Here is a 21,010-nt window from a genome sequence, read left to right as displayed (position 1 = left end):
GGTTGTATATCTCTCCTTCCCACCCAGTGCCCCCCAGCTTACAGCCCTGGAGAGCTGCAGGTGCCTCACATGGGGTGACAATATCTTCAGAGGCATCAAAATAAGTGTATTCTGGAACGCTTTGGTCTGCCATCTAGATTCAAAATGGCGCTCGCCCCATCCAAACATGGATAAAAATTGGCTCCTCCAAAAACAGGAGCCATCATGTCAAACTGGGTGATGATATGCATGGAATGCATAGAAAATAGGCAGACTGATAGACAAACCACTTTCAAAAATATATGGTAGGCAGTGTGGGTGTGAATATCCAGCAAGGGTTAAAAGCCTGGGGAAATAGCAATTAAAGGAATATAATCACCTTTCTAGCACATCAAACCATAGGTCAACACTGGAAAACTGCAAATTATTTCATTTTGGAACATTGGATGCAAAAGGTCTGGTATACAGCCTTAATTGGGGGAATCACTCAGTGTTTAAAAAGACTCAAATAAACAGTTTCAGACAACTTTGTCAATACTTGGTATTGTTTTATTCAATATATAAAGGTGCTGATGGCCTGGGAGACCCACCATCTACATATAACGTATGAAAAGAAAGGCAAAATAAACATTGTGACCTGATATCTTTTAAGTAGTATAAAAGATAAAACATGGTGTAGGTTATTTGATACTTGGCTGGGATTTTTAGAGGGGTGATTGATTTAATTTTCCTTGGAGACCATTGTAAGAGTGATACATGTAAAGTTTGTTCTGTGACTATTATATCATGTATTTATAATGGAAGAAACTCTCTCTCTATATATACATATATATATATAAAGGGGGGAAGAATGCATTATTTTTATCATTATCATTGCCTTCCACACACACGTCTCAGGCAAGGTGATGCACAAAATGCAATAAAAGAGATAAAATGGTTTTGAAACAACACAGAAAAAAACAATGGGTAAATTTTAAAACAATACAAAATAGACCCCTATGATGGAGACCTAGCCAAACACCTGGGGAAGCTTGTTGAAAGAAAAATGTCTTCAGTTGTTTCTGAAAGGTACAGATACTGGCTGCCTGCCTATCTTGACAGGAATACTATAACTCTGGAATACTCTGAATTACTGTGGATCTTCCTCTTGTTGCTGAATTCTGAATTAAATGCAATTTAAAACTCTTCAAAGGCAGCTCCACATGTTACACATTAAACTGGAAGTTTAAACGTGGATAACTGAAGATGCACTATCTCTCTCCAGGTAAGTATCTCTGCCCTGGTAAGGATTCAGAAGATGTGAGGGATTGAACCTGATATCTTCTGCCTTCAAAGTGGATGCTCTGTCCCTGGGCTACGACCCTTCCCCATATAGCCTCAGCAGCTTGATCAAGGTCACAAGAGAGACAGCAGCAGGAAAGCTAACCTTCATCCCAGCGTGTGCACAAGTCCAGTCGAGTAACCTGATCTGAGCTCCTGCATGCTTTCTGCAGCCTTCCTGTGTCAATATGTTGCCTAATTGACTTTAATGGAGCTCTCTGCTCATGTAGATTTGTGTAAACATAGATCAGACAGATGGGCTTGGGGAATCAGCAAGGACGCAGCAACAGCCCCATTGCTGTCCCCTTTCACTGTGGAACAGAGAAAAGAATCTCTGCTTCATTTACATGTCTGATTATTTTATTTTAAAAGCATGCAAAACAGTCTCAGGGTTGGCACATTTCCACTAAATATGAGTATTTTGGCAGCATTCATAAATACTTGGTGTTTTTGGTAGAAATATGAACCCTGTATTCCATTGTGGAATAAAGTTTACGCCATTCATTCTTTTTAAGCTTTCTATAATTATTAAGGTTATTCCAGGTTGCCCCCAGAGTATTATTGGTGGGAGGAACCAGCTGGGGAACCACTAAGGGGAAAAGGCTCAGAGCCCAGGGTACTGGTGGTGGGACAGCGATGAGTGGTCAGACGGAGAAGACTGGGAAGAGGAAGTGTTGGAAGTGGAAGAGATAACAGGGTTCAGTGAGCTGGGAGAGTCGGTGGCAGAGAGAAGTCCAGAATCAGATGCAGAGGCTGAAGCAGGTGACTGGGAGGAAGGAGGTTGAGGCAGAGATGAGTCAGGCTGGTGAAGAGTCATGTGCTGCGACAAGCTCATCTCCCATCTTGTGCCCCAGAACCAAGAGAGGCATGAAAAGGACAGAGGACAAATTGGCTACACACAGGCACAGTCTCCTATTGTTTGGGGAAAGCCCTGGAGGGGAGGGGACTTAGATGACTGTGGGGAGGAGTGGACTTTCAGTCTCGGCAACTGATTTCATGGAGAAAGACCCACCAGGAATGAGCTGCTGTGGTCTTTAGGCCAAGTCTGTGGAGACCGTGTTCTTGCTAATCAAGAGTTAACTCCAACTTTGAATGGTGTGATTTACTGCTGGCTCATTCTTTGTACTGCCTTGTAGTCCAGCATTTTTCTGGTTATTCTGGTGCTGTGGTTGTGACGGTGCAAGGAGACATTTGGCAATACAAAAGGGAGTGTGTGAAGACTGGCACATGAAAACTGTGCCTGGGTCCCTCATTTATAGTGAAGGGGAGATGGAAAGGGTCCAGGAGGACACACTGTCTTGAACACGATGGGGAATAGAGTAGAGGGTGGGGGCAATGGGGTTTGAAACTGTAAATAGCAACCTTCGCAACCATTTACAGAGGTTCTACATTTTTAAAAAACAAAACAAAACCAAAAACAACCCAGTAAGTACATTGATGAGACAGAATATGCAATGTTTTGTGAACAGAAATATAATTGGGATAATACGAGATGCAGCATACAAGAAAAGGCACATAGTCAAAAAATGGGAGCAGAAATTTAATTGCATTATAAATTGCTACTAAAGGCTAAAATGTCTCAGGGTAACATTTTCAAAAGGTGAAGACTCTAAAGCAGATACAAAAACAGGCTCATCAACCCTCAGGATTGATTCTTAGGTTACACAGAATAAAAGAAATCAGCAATAAAAAGAGCCATAGGGAGGTAGCGAGGAGAGAGAATAATGGTCTGGCATGATGGCTATGCACTTATGAATTTCTTCTCCACTGCAAATGGTCTGTTTGGACATGAGAGCCCTACAGTCCTGGATTTCATGCAATCTAAAAGATTGATCTTAGTTGGCTTGAGATGTTTTATTCTGTACGAGAGAATGAAATCTCTCAAGAGTACCCGAATCGTAAATGGCGTAATTATGACTGGCAGGGTCTACAAAACTAGTATATTTTTCAATCTTTTGCAGCAACAAATATGAGACTATGGTATCTTACCGTTCTAGACTATTTCTATTCCGCCTTTTTGCCTGACAGGAACTCTAGGGTGCTTACAGAGAAGAACAAGAACCACTAAAAACATAGAAAGAACAATGTTGGGGGGGGGGGACACTGATAGCAGTAAAACTATCTATCATCTATCTATATCTATCTATTTTTCTATCTATCTATCAATCATCTAATATTTAAAACATACAATCACAACAAACACAGCATGGTACCAGCCCTTTCATCAAATGCTAGAGTTGGAACAAGAATGTCTTCGCTTGCCAGCGAAAGGACAGTAAGGAGGGCGGCAGTTTAGCCTCTCTAGGGAGGGAGTTCCAAAGTTAACTGGGAGAAGCCACCACCGAGAAGCCCCTCTCTTGCATCTCTACCAAGTGTGCCTGTGAAGGTGGTGGGAGCGAGAGAAGAGAATCCCCTGAATATTTCAAAACATGGACAGGTTTGTATGAGGAAAGACAGTCTTTTGGGTAGCTTGGATGTAAGACATGTAGGGCTTTATAGGTCATAACCCGCATTTGAATTGTGCATGGTAGTCAGTGGAGCAGTTTTAGCAAGTGTCATCTACTCCTTATAACCAGCCCTGGTTAAAAATCTGGCTGGAGAACTTTGACCCCGTTGAAGTTTCTGAGCATTTTTCAAAGGCAGCCCCACGTAGAGCTCATTACAGTAATCCAAATGGGGTGTTACAAAGGCATCTGTCATTGTGGCCATTAAGGATGCCATCTTGACACACTTAAAAGGTAAAGGTAAAGGTACCCCTGCCCGTACAGGCCAGTCGTGACTGACTCTAGGGTTGTGCGCTCATCTCACTCAAGAGGCCGGGAGCCAGCGCCATCCGAAGACACTTCCAGGTCACGTGGCCAGCGTGACGAAGCTGCTCTGGCGAGCCAACACCAGTGCCGCACACGGAAACGCCGTTTACCTTCCCGCTATAAAGCGGTACCTATTTATCAACTTGCACGTAGGGCTGCTTTCGAACTGCTAGGTGGGCAGGAGCTGGGACCGAACGACGGGAGCTCACCCTGCCGCGGGGATTCAAACCGCCAACCTTACGATCAGCAAGTCCTAGGCACTGAGGTTTTACCCACAGCACCACCCGCGTCCCTTTGACACCCTTATTTAGTGTTAATTTAATAAAACAGTTGTGTTACTATACAGGCCTCCTCCCGTTCGGTGGAATCTGTATCACTACTTCTGTTCTGGAGTGCCAACAGGATTTTTTCTAGGCCTACTATATGTGGATTGGGCCCTTCAACCACTCACAAATGAGGACACAATATTTGCATAGGCTTTGTATCATATGCAATTTGTATCTTCTTTTGCAGATGGAGTGGAGGGTTCAAAAACAAATAAGCGTCCGCACACATAATAAAATATCTGAGAGAAAAAAATGTGAAAAGCTAGAACTTTCCCCATAATTGCATTTCCAGTCTTAAACTGTTGAATTTCTGCCTGCTACACAGTTGCTAAAGGCTCCAGCATATCATAGGTGACTGTCAGGAGGTCCTGTAAACATGTGACTATAGTTCCACTGGGATGCTCTGCTTTGTTTCGAAGAGGCCAACAGCACTTCCAGACTGCCACATGAAGGCTTGGCCACAATACTGTATGCCTGGTAGACTAGGGTTTTGTTCTACATCGGATGTGGGGAACCTTTGTCTCCTCAAATGTTGCTGAACTACAACTCCCATTGGACCCAGCAAGCATGACTCATGGCCAGGCAGGACAGGAGTTGTAGTTCAGCAACATCCAGTAGACCTAAAGTTCCCCACACCTGTTCTACAGTAACAGAATTTTAAAGACACTTCAACCTCGTGGTTTTAAAAAATAATAACAAAAAACCTTAAAGAGGATTTCAAGATACACAGCCTCACGCAATTAGTCTTGATTTCTTGTCTATTTAAATGACAGGTATGAAACCAGACTGGTGAGTCCTCAAACATGAAACACTGTGGCTAAGGATTTCAAAGCCATCTACTAGAGGATTTGAATGCATAAGTTGAGGGACCTGTGCTTTTAAATCCCCAGAGCTGGTGTGCAAATATCAACCTGTATGAGTGCTACATGGATACTAGCAATGGAGGCAAAATCTAATGGAGCATATTCATCCTCCTATTAAATCATGGATGCATGCTACGCTTCGGGAATGTCTTGGAATTGTTGGTGCTGAAGGCATATATATATATATATATATATATAAAATTGTTACCCGCTATCCATAATAAAATAATCCTAAAGTGGGGGACAATGCCAATACAATACAAATAAAACACAATAAAACCATACAGTTGTCCATCAGTAAACAATAAAACAGGGACAGAGCCACCCTCCCAGACTGGATCTGAAGGTTGCATTAGGCAGAGGTGACCCTCCACCCAGCTCTCCCAAATCAGCTGGCCTCTTGCCAGCTGCCAAACGTGTGAGTGGGCAAGAATCCACTCACGACATCCTCTGCCAGTGGGAACAGTGCAAACAGCAAAAATGGGAAACTGCAAGCGCAGGTGCAGGGCTGAGTTGGCCCAGGATCTCCTGGATCCCAGGCTAGCCTGCCAGTCATTGTACAATAGCATCAAGCCTGAATCTGATTGTCTTGCTTCCCTTTTGTTGTAACTGCCAAGAGAAGCAGTTCACCTGAGTAGGTAACAGAGGATACTGTGTTACACCTCTCAGTTCACGTGTGATGTTAGTAACGCCAGGTAGACAAGAGGTAGCATCTGGAAAGACTGCTTCTGGTGTTGTGTTAGGAGGTCAGAAATATGCATATGTGCCCTAGCTGAATATACCCTGTTTTATTTCTGACAGGCCAACTGTGAGCATAAACAGGCATTAAACAACAAAACAGGTTAAAGCATATTTCACTTCTGCTTTTCTCACAGCTTGTAGTATTTGATGGAAGTGGAACGAATCAGTCCGAGTAAGTTATGCAAATCAGACAGATTAGTTTTGTACATAATGCATGATTAGGGTACTTGGAGTGCATATTATGCAAATGATGTCAACTGTGTTTGAGGGGTTAGGGTTTGGCAAACCCTGTTTAAGGAGGAAGCAATTACTTGAACAACCCCCTCTAGGAAGCTTGCAGGGTTGCCAAGCTGACATCCGTGACACCTCCAACAGAATATCAGTTACTAAATTAGCTGTAATATCACATGTCTGTGAGAGGAATGATTATCTTTCCCAATGCTTGCTCTGGCTGTCACTTTTCTATTGGTGTGTCACTATTTCCACTGCAGACACAAATCCATAGGCAGAAATATCTTGGTTAGATTTTTTAAACTATTTCCTCAAACAAGTCTCGCCCAAAAGTCAAAGCCAAAATTTGCTTTTTATGTGGTTTTGAAGTGCCAGATTATTATGACAACTTGCAAAAGTGGAACCAATTATCTTTATTGCTGCTTAACAGAACACACAATATATATATATATCCCAAGCTAATGTAATCCATACTTAATTTTGCAGTTAGCAACCCTGAATGGCTAATTCTATAAAATGCCACAATGAAATGAAAGAATGGCCTGAAGATACAAAACAGTTACTTTCCACAGTCTAATGGGTAAAGATGGCTTAGGTTGCCTTCAATCCAACTGGAGAAGCCAGGGACAGAAAATAGGACTTCTTGCGTGCATTGATTACTTCTAAGTAAGTATATACTGCATAGCAGCCAAAGTCTACCAAATTTCTAATCAAATTATTTTAAAAACACAAACAGTATAACTGGTATACATTTGGCCTCATACAACTCCCTGAATGGTATCTGACTAAGTTTTACTAGGGACGCGGGTGGCACTGTGGGTTAAACCACAGAGCCTAGGACTTGCTGATCAGAAGGCCGGCAGTTTGAATCCCCGCATGGGGTGAGCTCCCGTTGCTATGTCCCTGCTCCTGCCAACCTAGCAGTTCGAAAGCACAGCAAAGTGCCAAGTAGATAAATAGGTACCGCTCTGGCGGGAAGGTAAACAGCATTTCCGTGCACTGCTCTGGTTCGCCAGCAGCAGCTTAGTCATGCTGGCCACATGACTTGGAAGCTGTACGCCGGCTCCCTCGGCCAATAAAGTGAGATGAGCGCCGCAACCCCAGAGTCGGCCACGACTGCACCTAATGGTCAGGGGTCCCTTTACCTTTTACTAAGTTTTACTCAGAGTAGACCTACTGAAATTGTCATGTTCATTCATTTCAGTGGGTCTATTCAGAATAAAACTCCATATATAGCCAAAATGGAACCACTCATGCGCAAGATGAAGGTATTAGCAAGCTTGGATGAACTCCAAGATTTGTAGGTACTCAACAAATCAGGGAGGATAACCCTTATGAGGGACCCCAAAACAGCCTAATGAATACAGAATATGCTCTTGTGGTCACACAATGCTGAGTGCCTATTGTAGAGCAAGAAAGCGGGAGGAGAAATGCAGCGGAGTGCCCTGGAAATGGGCACAGCTGGCTAACACCCTGAACAGGTGCATTCCACGCTGCAGCGTTTTATTGCAGGTTTCTCTTGTCTGCTAACCAAGAGCAAAGGGTTCCCCCTCCCTGGAATCACTGATATGAATGGCAGTTGCATTTCAGAATCACTATGTCAATTAAAACCCACCTCCTTGCTTTTGAAGCCATAGCACAATTTCCCTAGCTAACAGATCACACTGTTTGCATCAGTGTTAAATTACGTATCGGGCTGTATGTAACACTGTATGCCAAATAGGCAAGGTTATTTATCGCATTGCCTTGGAGCAGAATGAAGAGAGGTTGTTTTCATAAAGAACACTATAAATCGGGTCTGCTACCCTGAGGGATCACGCCCTTTTGCTAAAAGGTATAACTAATCATTTCAGCTGCTCAGAGAGGGTTTCTCCCTCCCCGCTCCATTTGTGGAATTTCAATTACAGGGGAGTGCTTTTATGTCCCAGTCATACATGACTGCAGTTACTCCTAACCAGGAAAATTTGCAAATCAAATGTTCCTTGTAGTTTACTGAAGGGATATATGTGTTAGCCCTTTCTTGGCAGATGCAGCAGAATATAAGGGTATGTTTTCTGAACACTTTCGCCTCCTGTTCCACATAAAAAACAGATCTTATGCCAAACTGAGAACTTGACAGGAATGAATGAATGAATGAATGAACAACTGATGTTCTGGTAGCAGCAAATGTTTTTTGTTTGTTGGTTGGTTATTCCTGGAAATGAAACCAACTATTAATTTCTAAAGCACTTGGACAGACTTGTGAGGCCAAGCTAGAGCAGAGCCCAAGAGATTTGTACGCCACATACGAAGGCAATTCTGCAAGCAGCATGGACTAACATAAGAATGTATGAGAAGTCCTGGTTGTTGTTGTTTAGTCATTTAGTCGTGTCCAACTCTTCGTGACCCCATGGACCAGAGCACGCCAGGCACTCCTGTCTTCCACTGCCTCCTGCAGTTTGGTCAAACTCATGCTGGTAGCTTCGAGAACACTGTCCAACCATCTCGTCCTCTGCCGTCCCCTTCCCAACATCAGGGTCTTTTCCAGGGAGTCTTCTCTTCTCATGAGGTGGCCAAAGTTTTGGAGCCTCAGCTTCAGGATCTGGTAGCTCAGGCCAAAGGACTGCCCGGTCTAGAGTCCTGCTTTCTGCAGCATCAAGTCAAATTCTTATGGGAAGCACACAAGCAGGACATGACCGGAACAGCACTCTTCTGATGTTGATCCCTAAAAACTGGTATTATTTCAGAGGTATGTGGCCTTTGATCCTAGAGTTAGCACATAGCCATTATGACTAGTAGCCATTGATTGCACAATCTCCATGGGCTGTGCAACTCCATGCATGGAGGTGAAAACATGAAGGCATATGCACACTTACCTGGGATTAAGCCCTGCTGTACTGAATGGGATTTACTACTGAACAGACAGGTATAGATTGCATTGTTAAGAACTTAGGTCTGTTAAGTTTTTTCCTCCAAAAGCCAATAACAGGACCACCACTAACAAAAGATATAGGGACACAAGAATTGTGCCTGGAAAAAAGTTTCTTTCTTCACTTCTCAGCTCACCCATAACTTTAAATACGAGCTGACATCACAGAGCGGCTGCTCATCACATTAAGTGAAACAGGAGAAAGAAACTGCGCAAACCCCAAAACAGCTGTTTCAAACTTTTCTGTTAACAAGATTGGATAGTTTATGGGGAAAGGAGGCTATATAGATTTTTCCTAGGAGTGCACTTGTGTTTCACTCTCTGGAAAAACAGGTTGCGCATATTTATTAAAAAAAAAAAAGCAAATTTTTTTTTTAATCTACTGTACATCCATATTCAATGTGCACAACAAAATTGTAAGTTAAATTTTAAATAAGTTTTTAAAATATATACCTTACAAAAGAACCCTTTCTCTTCCCTGTTCATGTCATGCTTGCCCAATGCATAGTCTATGCTATGTAAGTTTCACTTGTATAAATATATCCAAATCAAAAGGAATGCAAAAAAGAAATAAAATATGGAAGAAGTGTCCACTGCCAACAACCACCTCCATATACAAGGGGCAAACCACACAGTACATACGATCATGTGACACAACTAAGTTCGTTTAAAAGACTAACTGCACCATCCTATAATGTGCACACAAAAGTAAGTCTAATTAAAGCTAATGGGACGTGCTCCTACGTATGTGGGTATAGGATTGCAGCCTAACTTAAAACTATGGTTTGACAATTCAGGATCATCAATCTTTTTGTTGTTGTTTAAATTAACTATAGTTTCCAGGGTTTGGCTTCATACCAGGAAGGCTTTTCAAGGAGTGGGGAGGCTTTGAAATCCTGTACAGTGGTACCTCGGGTTAAGTACTTAATTCGTTCGGGAGGTCCGTACATAACCTGAAACTGTTCTTAACCTGAAGCACCACTTTAGCTAATGGGGCCTCCTGCTGCTGCCACGCCGCCGGAGCCCGATTTCTGTTCTCATCCTGAAGCAAAGTTTTTAACCTAAAGCTCTATTTCTGGGTTAGCGGAGTCCGTAACCTGAAGTGTATGTAACCTGAGGTACCACTGTAGAGCTTCAAAGTGGGGAGGCTCAAAAAGCCTGCTCAGCACCAATCCCTTTCAACACAGAGATCAGCTCATAGTAGGTTTTCCAAGACTCCCCACACCCACCCCTTTCAAGCCCTGATTGTGGAGCCTAAAAGGAGGGGTGTGCGAGACTTGGAAGTCTGTCCCACATTCATCCTTGCAAACTTTTGCCCCACCCCACCTGGCAAAGTTGAGAATCTGTGCACACACAGGAGTGGGCACGACAAGCCAATAATTTTGCTGCCCCACTGCCCAACCTGCTGCTTGGGACACGTGCCAGCTCTCTCCCCACTGCTTGGTCCAGGCCTGAGAAGTCTTCTATGATTGCAGTTCCTTTGCTCATAAACTGATACAGAACGGGAAGTTTTGTTGCTGCACAGCTTTAGAAAAGACACGTTTCTGAGCAGGGTGCACCCTCTTCTGGTAAGAAACAGCATGTGCAATTGTTATTGAACAAACAAAATTATAACGTAGATTTTGTCAACAAAGAGTTCTGTTGAGCCTTATTGACTACTAGCAAATGGTGATCAATCATCACCATGTATATCACTCCTTGCAAAAGTTAATCATATCCTATACAACTTTACACACGAGTTCCATTTGCTTGTAGGTTTTACTCCCAAGTAATTTTAGGATTTTTACTCCCAAGTAATTTTAGGGACGCAGGTGGCGCTGTGGGTTAAAGCCTCAGCGCCTAGGACTTGCCGATTGAAAGGTCGGCGGTTCGAATCCCTGCGGCGGGGTGCGCTCCCGCTGCTCGGTCCCAGCGCCTGCCAACCTAGCAGTTCGAAAGCACCTCCGGGTGCAAGTAGATAAATAGGGACCGCTTACCAGCGGGAAGGTAAACGGCGTTTCCGTGTGCGGCTCTGGCTCGCCAGAGCAGCGATGTCACGCTGGCCACGTGACCCGGAAGTGTCTTCGGACAGCGCTGGCCCCTGGCCTCTTGAGTGAGATGGGCGCACAACCCCAGAGTCTGTCAAGACTGGCCCGTACGGGCAGGGGTACCTTTACCTTTACCTAATTTTAGGATCGGTACCCAATTGGATTCATCTTCAACCAGAAGTAATTCCCAACTTCTCAATGGATCTTCTACCCAGCATTCCCAAACTAGGTGTGCTTAAAATGTAGAAGCCTCTAGCTGATATATATTTATCACTGAATTTTATATATGATTGTTATTAATCGAGGGCCAAATGTTCGTTTTATTAACATACTGATCCCGCTCTTTATTATCAAATTCCAATTCAGCTTACTAAAAATTCCGAAACAAAACAAGAGAAAACATCAATACAATAACCACAGCAGAAAAATAAAAAATTAAAAAACTATCTATCTATCTATCTAAAAATAAATAATAATAATACTAATATTAATAATAATAGCTAGATCCCATTCAGGTAGAAAGTGATTAAGAAAGAATGAGAACAGGTCTCTGCCCGCAGGAGCTTCCAATCTAGAAAAAGACACACTGGAAAGAAGCGTGAAAAGGAAGCGAAACGGAGGCAGCAACGGGGGCTTCTGCCATGAAAACACGAGCTTCAGGCAGTATAGAGATGGAAGCAGCCCGCGATCGCCTCCTCTTCCTCCTCCTTTCCACCCATCTTGAGTCTTGACGCTGCCTTAGCTAAGCCCTTTATTTCTCTCGCTTAGGTGCAGCCTCCTCGGTCCCCCCCCCCACAAAGAAGGGCTGCTTGGTTCCGCCCACAGCCTAAAGTACCTACGCTCACTCCACCCCCACCCCTGTCTCAATGGTTCGGCCCTCTTTCAGCCATCTAATTATCTCTCCCCCCGCAATCCGCTTCCTCCCTCAGGCACTTCTCTGAAGTGCTTCTCTCTCTACCCCGCCCTCCGCGCCGTATCTTTGGCGCGTGTGTGTGTTCGGCGCGCGCACCTCTGTCGTCACATCCGCAAGGGCTCGTCGCCCCTCGTTTCTCGCGACGCTTTCCCAGGGTTCCCGCTCTCTTTTCCAAGATGGCGGCTCCCGAGGTGGCTCCGGCTGAGAGCTGGCTCCGTACCCGGGACGTGCATTTGCACGAAGGGCCCGAAGACTTCGGGTCGCTTCTGCTGTCGGCCCCGGTCCTGGAGGGGCTGAAAGCTGCCGGGTTCCTGAGGCCTTCCCCAGTGCAGCTCAAAGCCATCCCGCTGGGGCGCTGCGGCCTGGGTGAGGCGGGATGAGGGATTGGGATGAGGGGTGTGGGCAGGGCCGGCCCACCCACGAGGCCGGGTGAGGCGGTCGCCTCCTGCGGCAGGATCCCCAGGGTCAGCAGATCCCGATATGGATCTTTCTCTTTCCTCGCCCTTGTTCTTCCTGTAGATCTCCACTCCTTCCCCGGCAGGGAATGGACTGCCATTGGGTTTTGGCTTCGGGTGCAAAAATGTCTTGGGTCGGCCCTGGGTGTAGAGCCTTTGTGCCAAAGGATAGGAGTGTGTCAGAAGTCAGGCCAAGAACTTGCGTTGGGAAGAAAAATGCTGCTGAGGCAGTGGAGCAATGTGGGTTGTAGAAGGTACAGTGGTACCTTGATTCTCAAACTTGATCCGTTCCGGAAGTCTGTTCCAAAACCAAGGCTTGCTTTCCCATAGAAAGTAATGCAGAATGGATTCATCCGTTCCAGACTTTTAAAAACAACCCCTAAAACAGCAGTTTAACATGAATTTTACTATCTAATGAGACCATTGATCCATAAAAAGAAAGCAATAAACAATGTACCGCAGTCACACAATCAATCAGTCAGTAGCTGAACTGGGTTCCACGCAGTCAAAAAAACAAAAAAGAGAGCCACAAAAATGCAAAATAAATAGCAAAAACAGGCAGACCTCAGTGTAACACTCAAAATGGAACTGTGACACTCAAATTGGAAGCATAACAGTCAAAACGGAGCATGTTCGGCTTCCGAAAAGAGTTCGCAGACCGGAACACTTACTTCTGGGTTTGCAGTGTTTGGGTTCCAAGTTGTTTGAGTGCCAAGGTGTTTGAGAAACGAGGTACCACTGTAACAGCCATTTTACCTTTTGGAGGGTGATGCCAGAGCTTGGTGCTTGCATTCACGGCATGTTTAAGGAGGCCTTTCTGAAGCAATGAGCCTTTCTCGTATTGCAGTAGGCTCCTTAGCTAAGTGGCTAATATGCAAAACTGGGCTGTAGGTTGCAGGCCAAACTAAAGTGGCATGTGCCACAGATGCAACCATTGCCTTATTTTGTCCTTGTGGATTTTTTTTAAAAGGCATATGGTGAGAGCATGGAGGGAGATGGTCTATGAAAAACAGACAATAAAACATTTGAGTCTGTGCAGGACTTTTGGATTAAAATTGATGTTTTGAGAGTCTTATTATTGATTGAAGTGGTGTATACTCTGCACATGTCCTGGTAATAATAATAATAATAATAATAATAATAATAATAATAATAATAATAATTTATTCTTTATACCCCGCCCATCTGGCTGGGCCTCCCCTGCCACTCTGGTATGCGGTGAGATGAGAAATGAAGCAAACACCTAGTATTTTACATCCACCTGCATATTGTAGAGAAAGATCAGAGGTGAAGAGCAAGTTGCCTTCAAGAAAATTGTTACTACAAGAAGACCCACTACCAGGGCCCCTTTTGTGCTTGTACCAGGATAAGGGCTTTGTATTATGTGTTTGTTTGTTTAGATGTCACTTGGAAGACACAAAATTGCCAGATGAAGCTAATAATACTGATGAAACGTCTAGTGCCAATTTTAATATATTTTAATGTGATTGGTGTACTGTAAATATTTATTCGCTATTAGATGGATGAGTGTTGGATGGTTTTAGCTTTGGAGCGGTGTTCCATTGAAAGTGAATTGGTTGCTGATGACATGACTGGCCTAATTTTCTTGATTCTTTGGTCCTGGATTGGTGATCTTTTGGCTGCTTCTTGACATTTTTCTATTTGTTTACTTTTCAGATCTCATTGTACAAGCAAAATCTGGCACTGGTAAAACCTGTGTCTTCTCTACTATTGCACTTGATTCCCTTATCTTAGAAAGCCTGGTTACGCAGGTGAGCATTATAATTTTGTGTAAAGTTTTGAGAGAAGTGATGTCAGTAATCAATAACAAGGTTATTTACAAGGGTAGTGCTATTCAGTGAGAGTTTCATTCTAGCTCCCTCATAGGTAAGCTTTATTATAACTAGATATAGGTAGGTAGCTGTGTTGGTCTGCCGTAGTCGAAACAAAATAAAAACATTCCTTCCACTAGCACCTTAGAGACCAACTAAGTTTGTTTTTGGTATGAGCTTTCGTGTGCATGCACACGAGAGCTCAGTTTATTATAACTGTTACATATGGATTTATGCTGATATTTAAGGATGCTTTGTAAGTATGATTGACACTTATTGAGGGGATATCTGGCTTCTAGCTGACTAAAAATGCCATCAAAGAAGTGTCACTTATTGGTGCCCTCATCTGTTACGGGAGCAGAGGGGTTAATAATCTAGGAAATATGATGTATTCATTTTTTGTGTATTCTTCTAGTCTATTCACAGCTTGACCTTTTTTCAGATTTTGATCTTGGCCCCTACCAGAGAGATTGCTGTTCAGATTCATGCAGTTATTACAACTATTGGGATCAAGATGGAAGGCTTGGAATGTCATGTCTTCATTGGAGGAACCCCTTTAAACCAAGATAAAATGAGGCTGAAAAAGTGTCACATAGCAGTTGGCTCTCCTGGTGAGACAAATAAAATGTTTATCAAATCTTGCATTGTGCTACAAAAACTAGTGGATGCTGTCTGTGCAAACATATTTACAGAGCAGAATTTGAAAACTGCACATAGAGAGTTATATCAGTCATATTTAGCAAGGTGCTATGTTTACTATTCTTTTGCAAAAGTATATTTATTTCAGTTAGATGTGTTGTATGGTTAAGATCCTAATGCAAGTTTTGTTGTTGGCAGGGCGCATAAAGCAACTCATAGAACTGAACTATCTGAATACAGCCAGCATTCGTCTCTTCATTCTTGATGAGGCAGATAAGCTTCTGGAAGAAGGTAGTTTCCAGGATCAAGTCAAGTAAGAGTAGCCTACCAGTAATCATTATAATCTTTTTGTTTCTGAAACATATTTGGTTTGAAGTGTTTTTTCTAAATGGTGCTTTCCCCCCTCCCTCTCTCTTTAGTTGGATTTATTCTTCTCTACCAGCCAATAAGCAAATGTTGGCTGTGTCGGCCACCTATCCTGAATCCTTGGCTAATTCTTTGACTAGGTACATGAGAGATCCCACCTTTGTGAGATTGAATCCCACTGACCCAAGTCTCATTGGTATGTATGATGTGCACTTTGCATTTCTGCACAACCCTCCAAATATGTTAGTATGCTTGATTCTAAAGTAGTAGTGGGGAACCTATGACCTTCCAGTTGTTGCTGGCCTTTAATTCCCATCATCCTTGATGATTGGCCCTGCTGGCTGGGGCTGATGGAAGTCGAGAGTCCAATAGTTTCTGGAAAGCCAAGCCATACAATCACCACCCCAGTTATAGAGTTTTCCACCTTGATAAATATGTGGTTTGAATTTATTGTCTGCCATGTTAATGCTCTATATAACAACTTAGCCAGAAATATTGGGACAACAGTTTATTATTGTTACATTTGTATCCTTTCCTCAAAGGAGTTTTTGTTTGTACAAATGATATATAAGCCCATCCTGTTTTGGTTAGGGTTGAAGCAGTACTTCAAAGTTGTGAATTCTCACCCGTTACCTCATAAGACTTTTGAGGAGAAGGCTGAACATTTACAGGAGCTGTTCAGCAAGATTCCTTTCAACCAGGCCCTGGTCTTCTCGAATCTACATAGCCGGTATTTTATGTTTTTTAAAAAATCTAGATTAGCTAAAATGACAATGAATTATTTGGGGTTTTATAGCAATGCTCCTGTTTCTGTAAGTGAAAGCCAGTGCACATTAAAGTGGGTGAAGCTAGTGAGTTTCTAGGGCTGTAAGATTGGTCATCTATTGTTTAGTGTGTCATGCAGTATTGAATTAAAACAGTGGGATTTATTTCTAAAAATCTCATGCCTTTAAAACACACACCATATTTTTATGACTTAAAGACCAAGAGTTCATCATATATAGGGTGGATGAAATAATCAAGGGGAAATGATTCCAGATTAAATCAACTGTGCTTGCATCTTATTGTGCCAGGAACAATATGTTGCTAAGTTTAGCTGTTTGTTAAATATTTGCTATACACTCCTGTCAGACAGTTTTGAGGAGCTGGCGAGTGGGGCAGTCATGAAGTGTTATGCTATAAATACATTTACTGTATTGTCTTTTTCACTGTTTCAGAGCTCAACACCTAGCAGATTTACTGACTTCCAAAGGTTTTCCTGCTGAGTGCATTTCAGGCAAGTTTGCAGGCCTATTGATAATTTTTTCTTATATTGATTTTAGCAATATTGTATGTGGAATTTGTTGTTTTCATGCACATGTGTAAGTAAGTATGTTATTTTAAGTTACAATTGTATAAATATTAATTTAGGAGTAAGGCCCATTTGAGCTTGGTAGGAATTACTATGTATGTACAATAGATAAATTAGAGAAAAGTGTCTGTGGAGGAGACGTGGTAGCAAACTACCCTAATGATTCTGCTAGTACTTTTGTTGTCTGGTCTTCATTTCTCCATTTGTTCATCTTTCTCTAGGCAGTATGAATCAGAACCAACGACTTGATGCTATGGCTAAACTCAAGCAGTTTCATTGCAGAGTCTTGATTTCAACTGACTTGGTGAGGTTCCCCCCACTCCACCCTGATGTCGAATTTTTAAAAAGTGTAAAGGTTTATAGATGTACTTCATATAGATCTGACTTGAAGGAGGTAGAAACTCCAACCAAGCTAGTGCACTCATGTCTCTGGGAAATGTAAGGTAAAGGTAAAGGTACCCCTGCCCGTACGGGCCAGTCTTGACAGACTCTGGGGTTGTGCACCCATCTCACTTAAGAGGCCAGGGGCCAGCGCTGTCCGGAGACACTTCCAGGTCACGTGGCCAGTGTGACATCGCTGCTCTGGCGAGCCAGAGCTGCACACGGAAACGCCGTTTACCTTCCCGCTGGTAAGCGGTCCCTATTTATCTACTTGCACCCGGAGGTGCTTTCGAACTGCTAGGTTGGCAGGCGCTGGGACCGAGCAGCGGGAGCGCACCCCGCAGCAGGGATTCGAACTGCCGACCTTTCGATCAGCAAGTCCTAGGCGCTGAGGCTTTAACCCACAGCGCCACCTGTGTCCCACTTCTGGGAAATGTGCTAGTACATAAAAATGCATTAGTATTTGAAACAGTACATTCCTTGCACTAAAATATGTTGTAACTCAATCTTGAGAAGAGGAAAATACTAACCACTATTTGATGAAGATGTTTTCCCCATGCTCTTGTCTTTCCAAAGTTTAGTCTACTTCCAGCATATTTCTATTAAAGTTTGTATAGGCAGTTGTGAGCAAGAATGAAAGCATAGTATTTTCAGAGTAGTCTCCTTGAGGAAGACCCAGAGAAGTGTCATTTAGATGGCTTTGAAATTAGTATGATTTAAATTGCAAAATTACATTAATGCATCCCAGGGAGCCTTGAATGCTCCTGATCTTCTGTGGATTGTGCCCACTTACTGTAATGAAACTATGCTGAAGCAATTGTTTTTGAGCAACACACCCAGCAGCATTTAGAAGATAACTGAAGGCAGCCCTGTTTAGGGAAGCTTTTAATGTTTGATGGGTTACTGTATTTTAATATTTTGTTAGAAGCCGCCCAGAGTGGCTGGGGAAGTCCAGCCAGATGGGTGGGGTATAATAAATAAATGTAGTCCTTCGGAACTAGAGCAAATGGCTTGTTTTGTGTCTTAATTTGTGTAAATTGATTGGGAGGCTGCGGTATTTTATTCATGGTACCATGGAACAACTGAAGAAGTCTAAATGTTGTGCTTGGCTTGTTTCCTCCATACTACCACCTTTGACTTCACCCATCCTTCCCCTCAGACTTCCCGTGGAATTGATGCTGAGAAGGTGAATCTAGTCATCAACTTGGATGTGCCTTTGGATTGGGAAACATACATGCATCGGATTGGCAGAGCTGGGCGCTTTGGTAAATACTGCTTTGAGTTTGCTATGCAGTGGCAGGTGCTGGATCTACAACTCTTTCCAACTTATTTATATCTCTGCTTTGTCACAGGAACCTTAGGACTAGCAGTGACATATTGCTGCCGTGGGGAAGAAGAAAACATGATGATGAAAATTGCACAGAAATGTAACCTTCGGTTGCTTCCTTTACCAGGTACAAGTGTTTCTGGTGTATGTGGGACCATGGTGCATTCATTTGAGCATGTCTTTATGCAGGGAAGGTGGGGGCAGGAACACTGGCCCTCCAGAAGTACAGTTCCCATCACACCTAGCCACTGACTGCTTGCTGTTGAACAACAGTGGGTGAGCCACAGGTTCTCTGTCCCTGTCCTTCTGAATGGTGCTATAGTAAATGTTTCAGAGTTGAGGCAGGTGGTTAAGCTGCAGTCTTGTACTTGCTTACCTGGGAGTAACTCCCATTAAATTAAGTGGGGTTTCCTGTTATACTATGTATAGGTTTGTACCATAGGCCCATTCTGAATCTTAAATAATTAGTGAATTGTTTCCTGACTGGAAATTTGGAAATACTGAATTATTTCAGAAAAGTAATGTACCAGAGTTTTTGGTTGTTAAACAATTTAATGTCACAGAATCATGGAATTGTAGAGTTGGAAGGGACCACAAGGGTCATCGAGTCCAACCCCCTGCCATACAGGAATCTTTCCCCCCAACAAGGAGCTCAAACCCATGACCCTGAGGTTAAGAGTCCACTGCTTTACTGCCTGAGCTATCCAGTAAAGCTAGATTCATTGACAATATAATTAATAGCCCAGTAATTAAGACACTAAATAAATAATACATTTGGTCAAATACGGGAGCTGCTTAGTATGACAACCTTGTGACCTTCAACAGTATAAAAACTGAGAAGCTCTAAAGAGGACAGGAAACAATATTTCCAAACAAGATCAACATAGATTTAGGAAGATGTTCCTTTCTGGCAGAGCAGTTCAGCAAGAGAGGTTGTGAAACCTTAACTTTTGGAAGCTGTCAAAAGAAGAAATTTGACTGTTTTAGATGGACTTACCCAGTCATTGGCTTATGGGATCATTATTCTTTAGCTCTGACTGTTTTACAGCATTATGTAACATCTTTTGGCTTATAGCAATACTTTTGTATGTATTGATCTTTCTTTTATTTTTAAACTACAAACTGTCTAGTAAAAACACCTGGCACATGCTTGTAATCAAATGCTTGCATTCAAAACATGTTTTATGATGGTGTCACTTAGATATATTTGTGATTATGAGAATTTCTTTGAAAATAGATACTATATGTTGCTCTTGACTAATAACATTTTTCTCTTGTGAAGAACCTATACCTCCTGGGCTCATGGAACAGTTTGAAGGCTGGGATGTCGAAGTCACTGCTGTCCCATATCCCAATGCTTCACTGCATGCATCTCTGTTGCCAGCTAAGAGACCGGAGGGGACCATGCAGCACACAACAGTAAGCACCAGTGCTCCTGTTGTTTGTGAAAATTCTGTTGCAGCCAAGCCAAAACAAACCCTCAAACAGAAGCAATTATTTAAAACAAGAACGGAGGGTACAAAACCAAAAATAACCCGGAAGCAACAGTCTTCTCATAGTATCACTCAGCAGAAGCGCCAAATAGAGCCTTGTCTTCAGACTTCTGGAAAGCATAACGAGGAGATGGACAGGGAAACATTAAAAAGCATGCTTCCCAAGATCCCTTGCTTATCATCATTTAAGGACCGGCAGTCCACCAGCACATGGAGCATGGCGGAGTTCATTGAGGATTATGAGTACTTCATTAAAGAAGGCTCAGAGAGAGAAGTGGAAATAGTAAGAAGCTATACAGGCCCAGGAGAGCAGCATCAACACCCAGAAAGTGATACTAATAGAATTTATACTGAAACAGAATCCAGCTTGCATGCTGCAAGAGCTCATGTATTGACAGGAGACTCTGATAGCGATAGTAGCTCTTACAGTTCTGGGTCATCCACCTCTAGCTGGGAGGACCAGTCATATAGTAAAGCATCTTCAGATACACAACAAAGAGACAATGGTGCGCTGACATCAGATCAGAAATGTGTTTCGCAGTTCAGTGGTGTCCCTGAACCACCACAGTTCCAAACGAGTCCTCGGCTCCAGAAGATAAAGGAACAGAATGTAAAACAGAGCAGTCAAAGCCGCTTCCGTTGTACTACCAAGCCTTCCAAGAGCAAGAATTTAAAAAGTGTATCTGAAGTCAAACCTACTCCTTTCCCTGAGTGTGAAGATCAGAGTTATGAGGAATACTGGCGAGCATATTACCGGGCTTGGCAGGACCATTATGCAGAAGCTTCTCGTTCATACTACCAAATGTATCAGCAACCATCAAACTTACTGACTGCTTATCATGCCAATGCAATCTATTTTGAAGAGTTGTTGCGCGGTAACAGATAATGGGAATTCCTGCCACACAAAACCTACTAGTGGAATCTTAAATCACCTTTCTGTTTCTGTTTACACTCACATATTTTCTTTATTCCATGTATATACTGTTTTGTATACTTTCCAGAAGGTGAAATGCTGCAACAGTATTGCTAATAAATAGTATGAAAATAG

The 21,010-nt window shown here is 42.9% G+C and overlaps 1 protein-coding gene across 1 annotated transcript; it reads left to right on the top strand.

Annotated features, from left to right (window-relative positions):
* Positions 1-12,272: 12,272 nt before the first annotated feature.
* On the top strand, positions 12,273-21,010 carry DDX20 (DEAD-box helicase 20). The gene is made up of 11 exons (XM_081916333.1): positions 12,273-12,484; positions 14,251-14,345; positions 14,848-15,016; positions 15,243-15,357; positions 15,464-15,606; positions 16,002-16,140; positions 16,628-16,690; positions 16,987-17,065; positions 18,302-18,407; positions 18,495-18,596; positions 19,752-21,010. Exons 1-11 carry the CDS (start codon positions 12,295-12,297, stop codon positions 20,846-20,848), a joined length of 2,298 nt encoding a protein of 765 aa, XP_081772459.1. The 5' UTR covers positions 12,273-12,294; the 3' UTR covers positions 20,849-21,010.

This window comes from Podarcis melisellensis (assembly GCF_964234715.1).
Source record: "Podarcis melisellensis genome assembly, chromosome: 6".
Lineage (NCBI taxonomy): Eukaryota > Metazoa > Chordata > Lepidosauria > Squamata > Lacertidae > Podarcis > Podarcis melisellensis.
The sequence above is the reverse complement of the archived record's forward strand: the minus strand, read 5'-3'. Positions and strand labels throughout refer to the sequence as shown.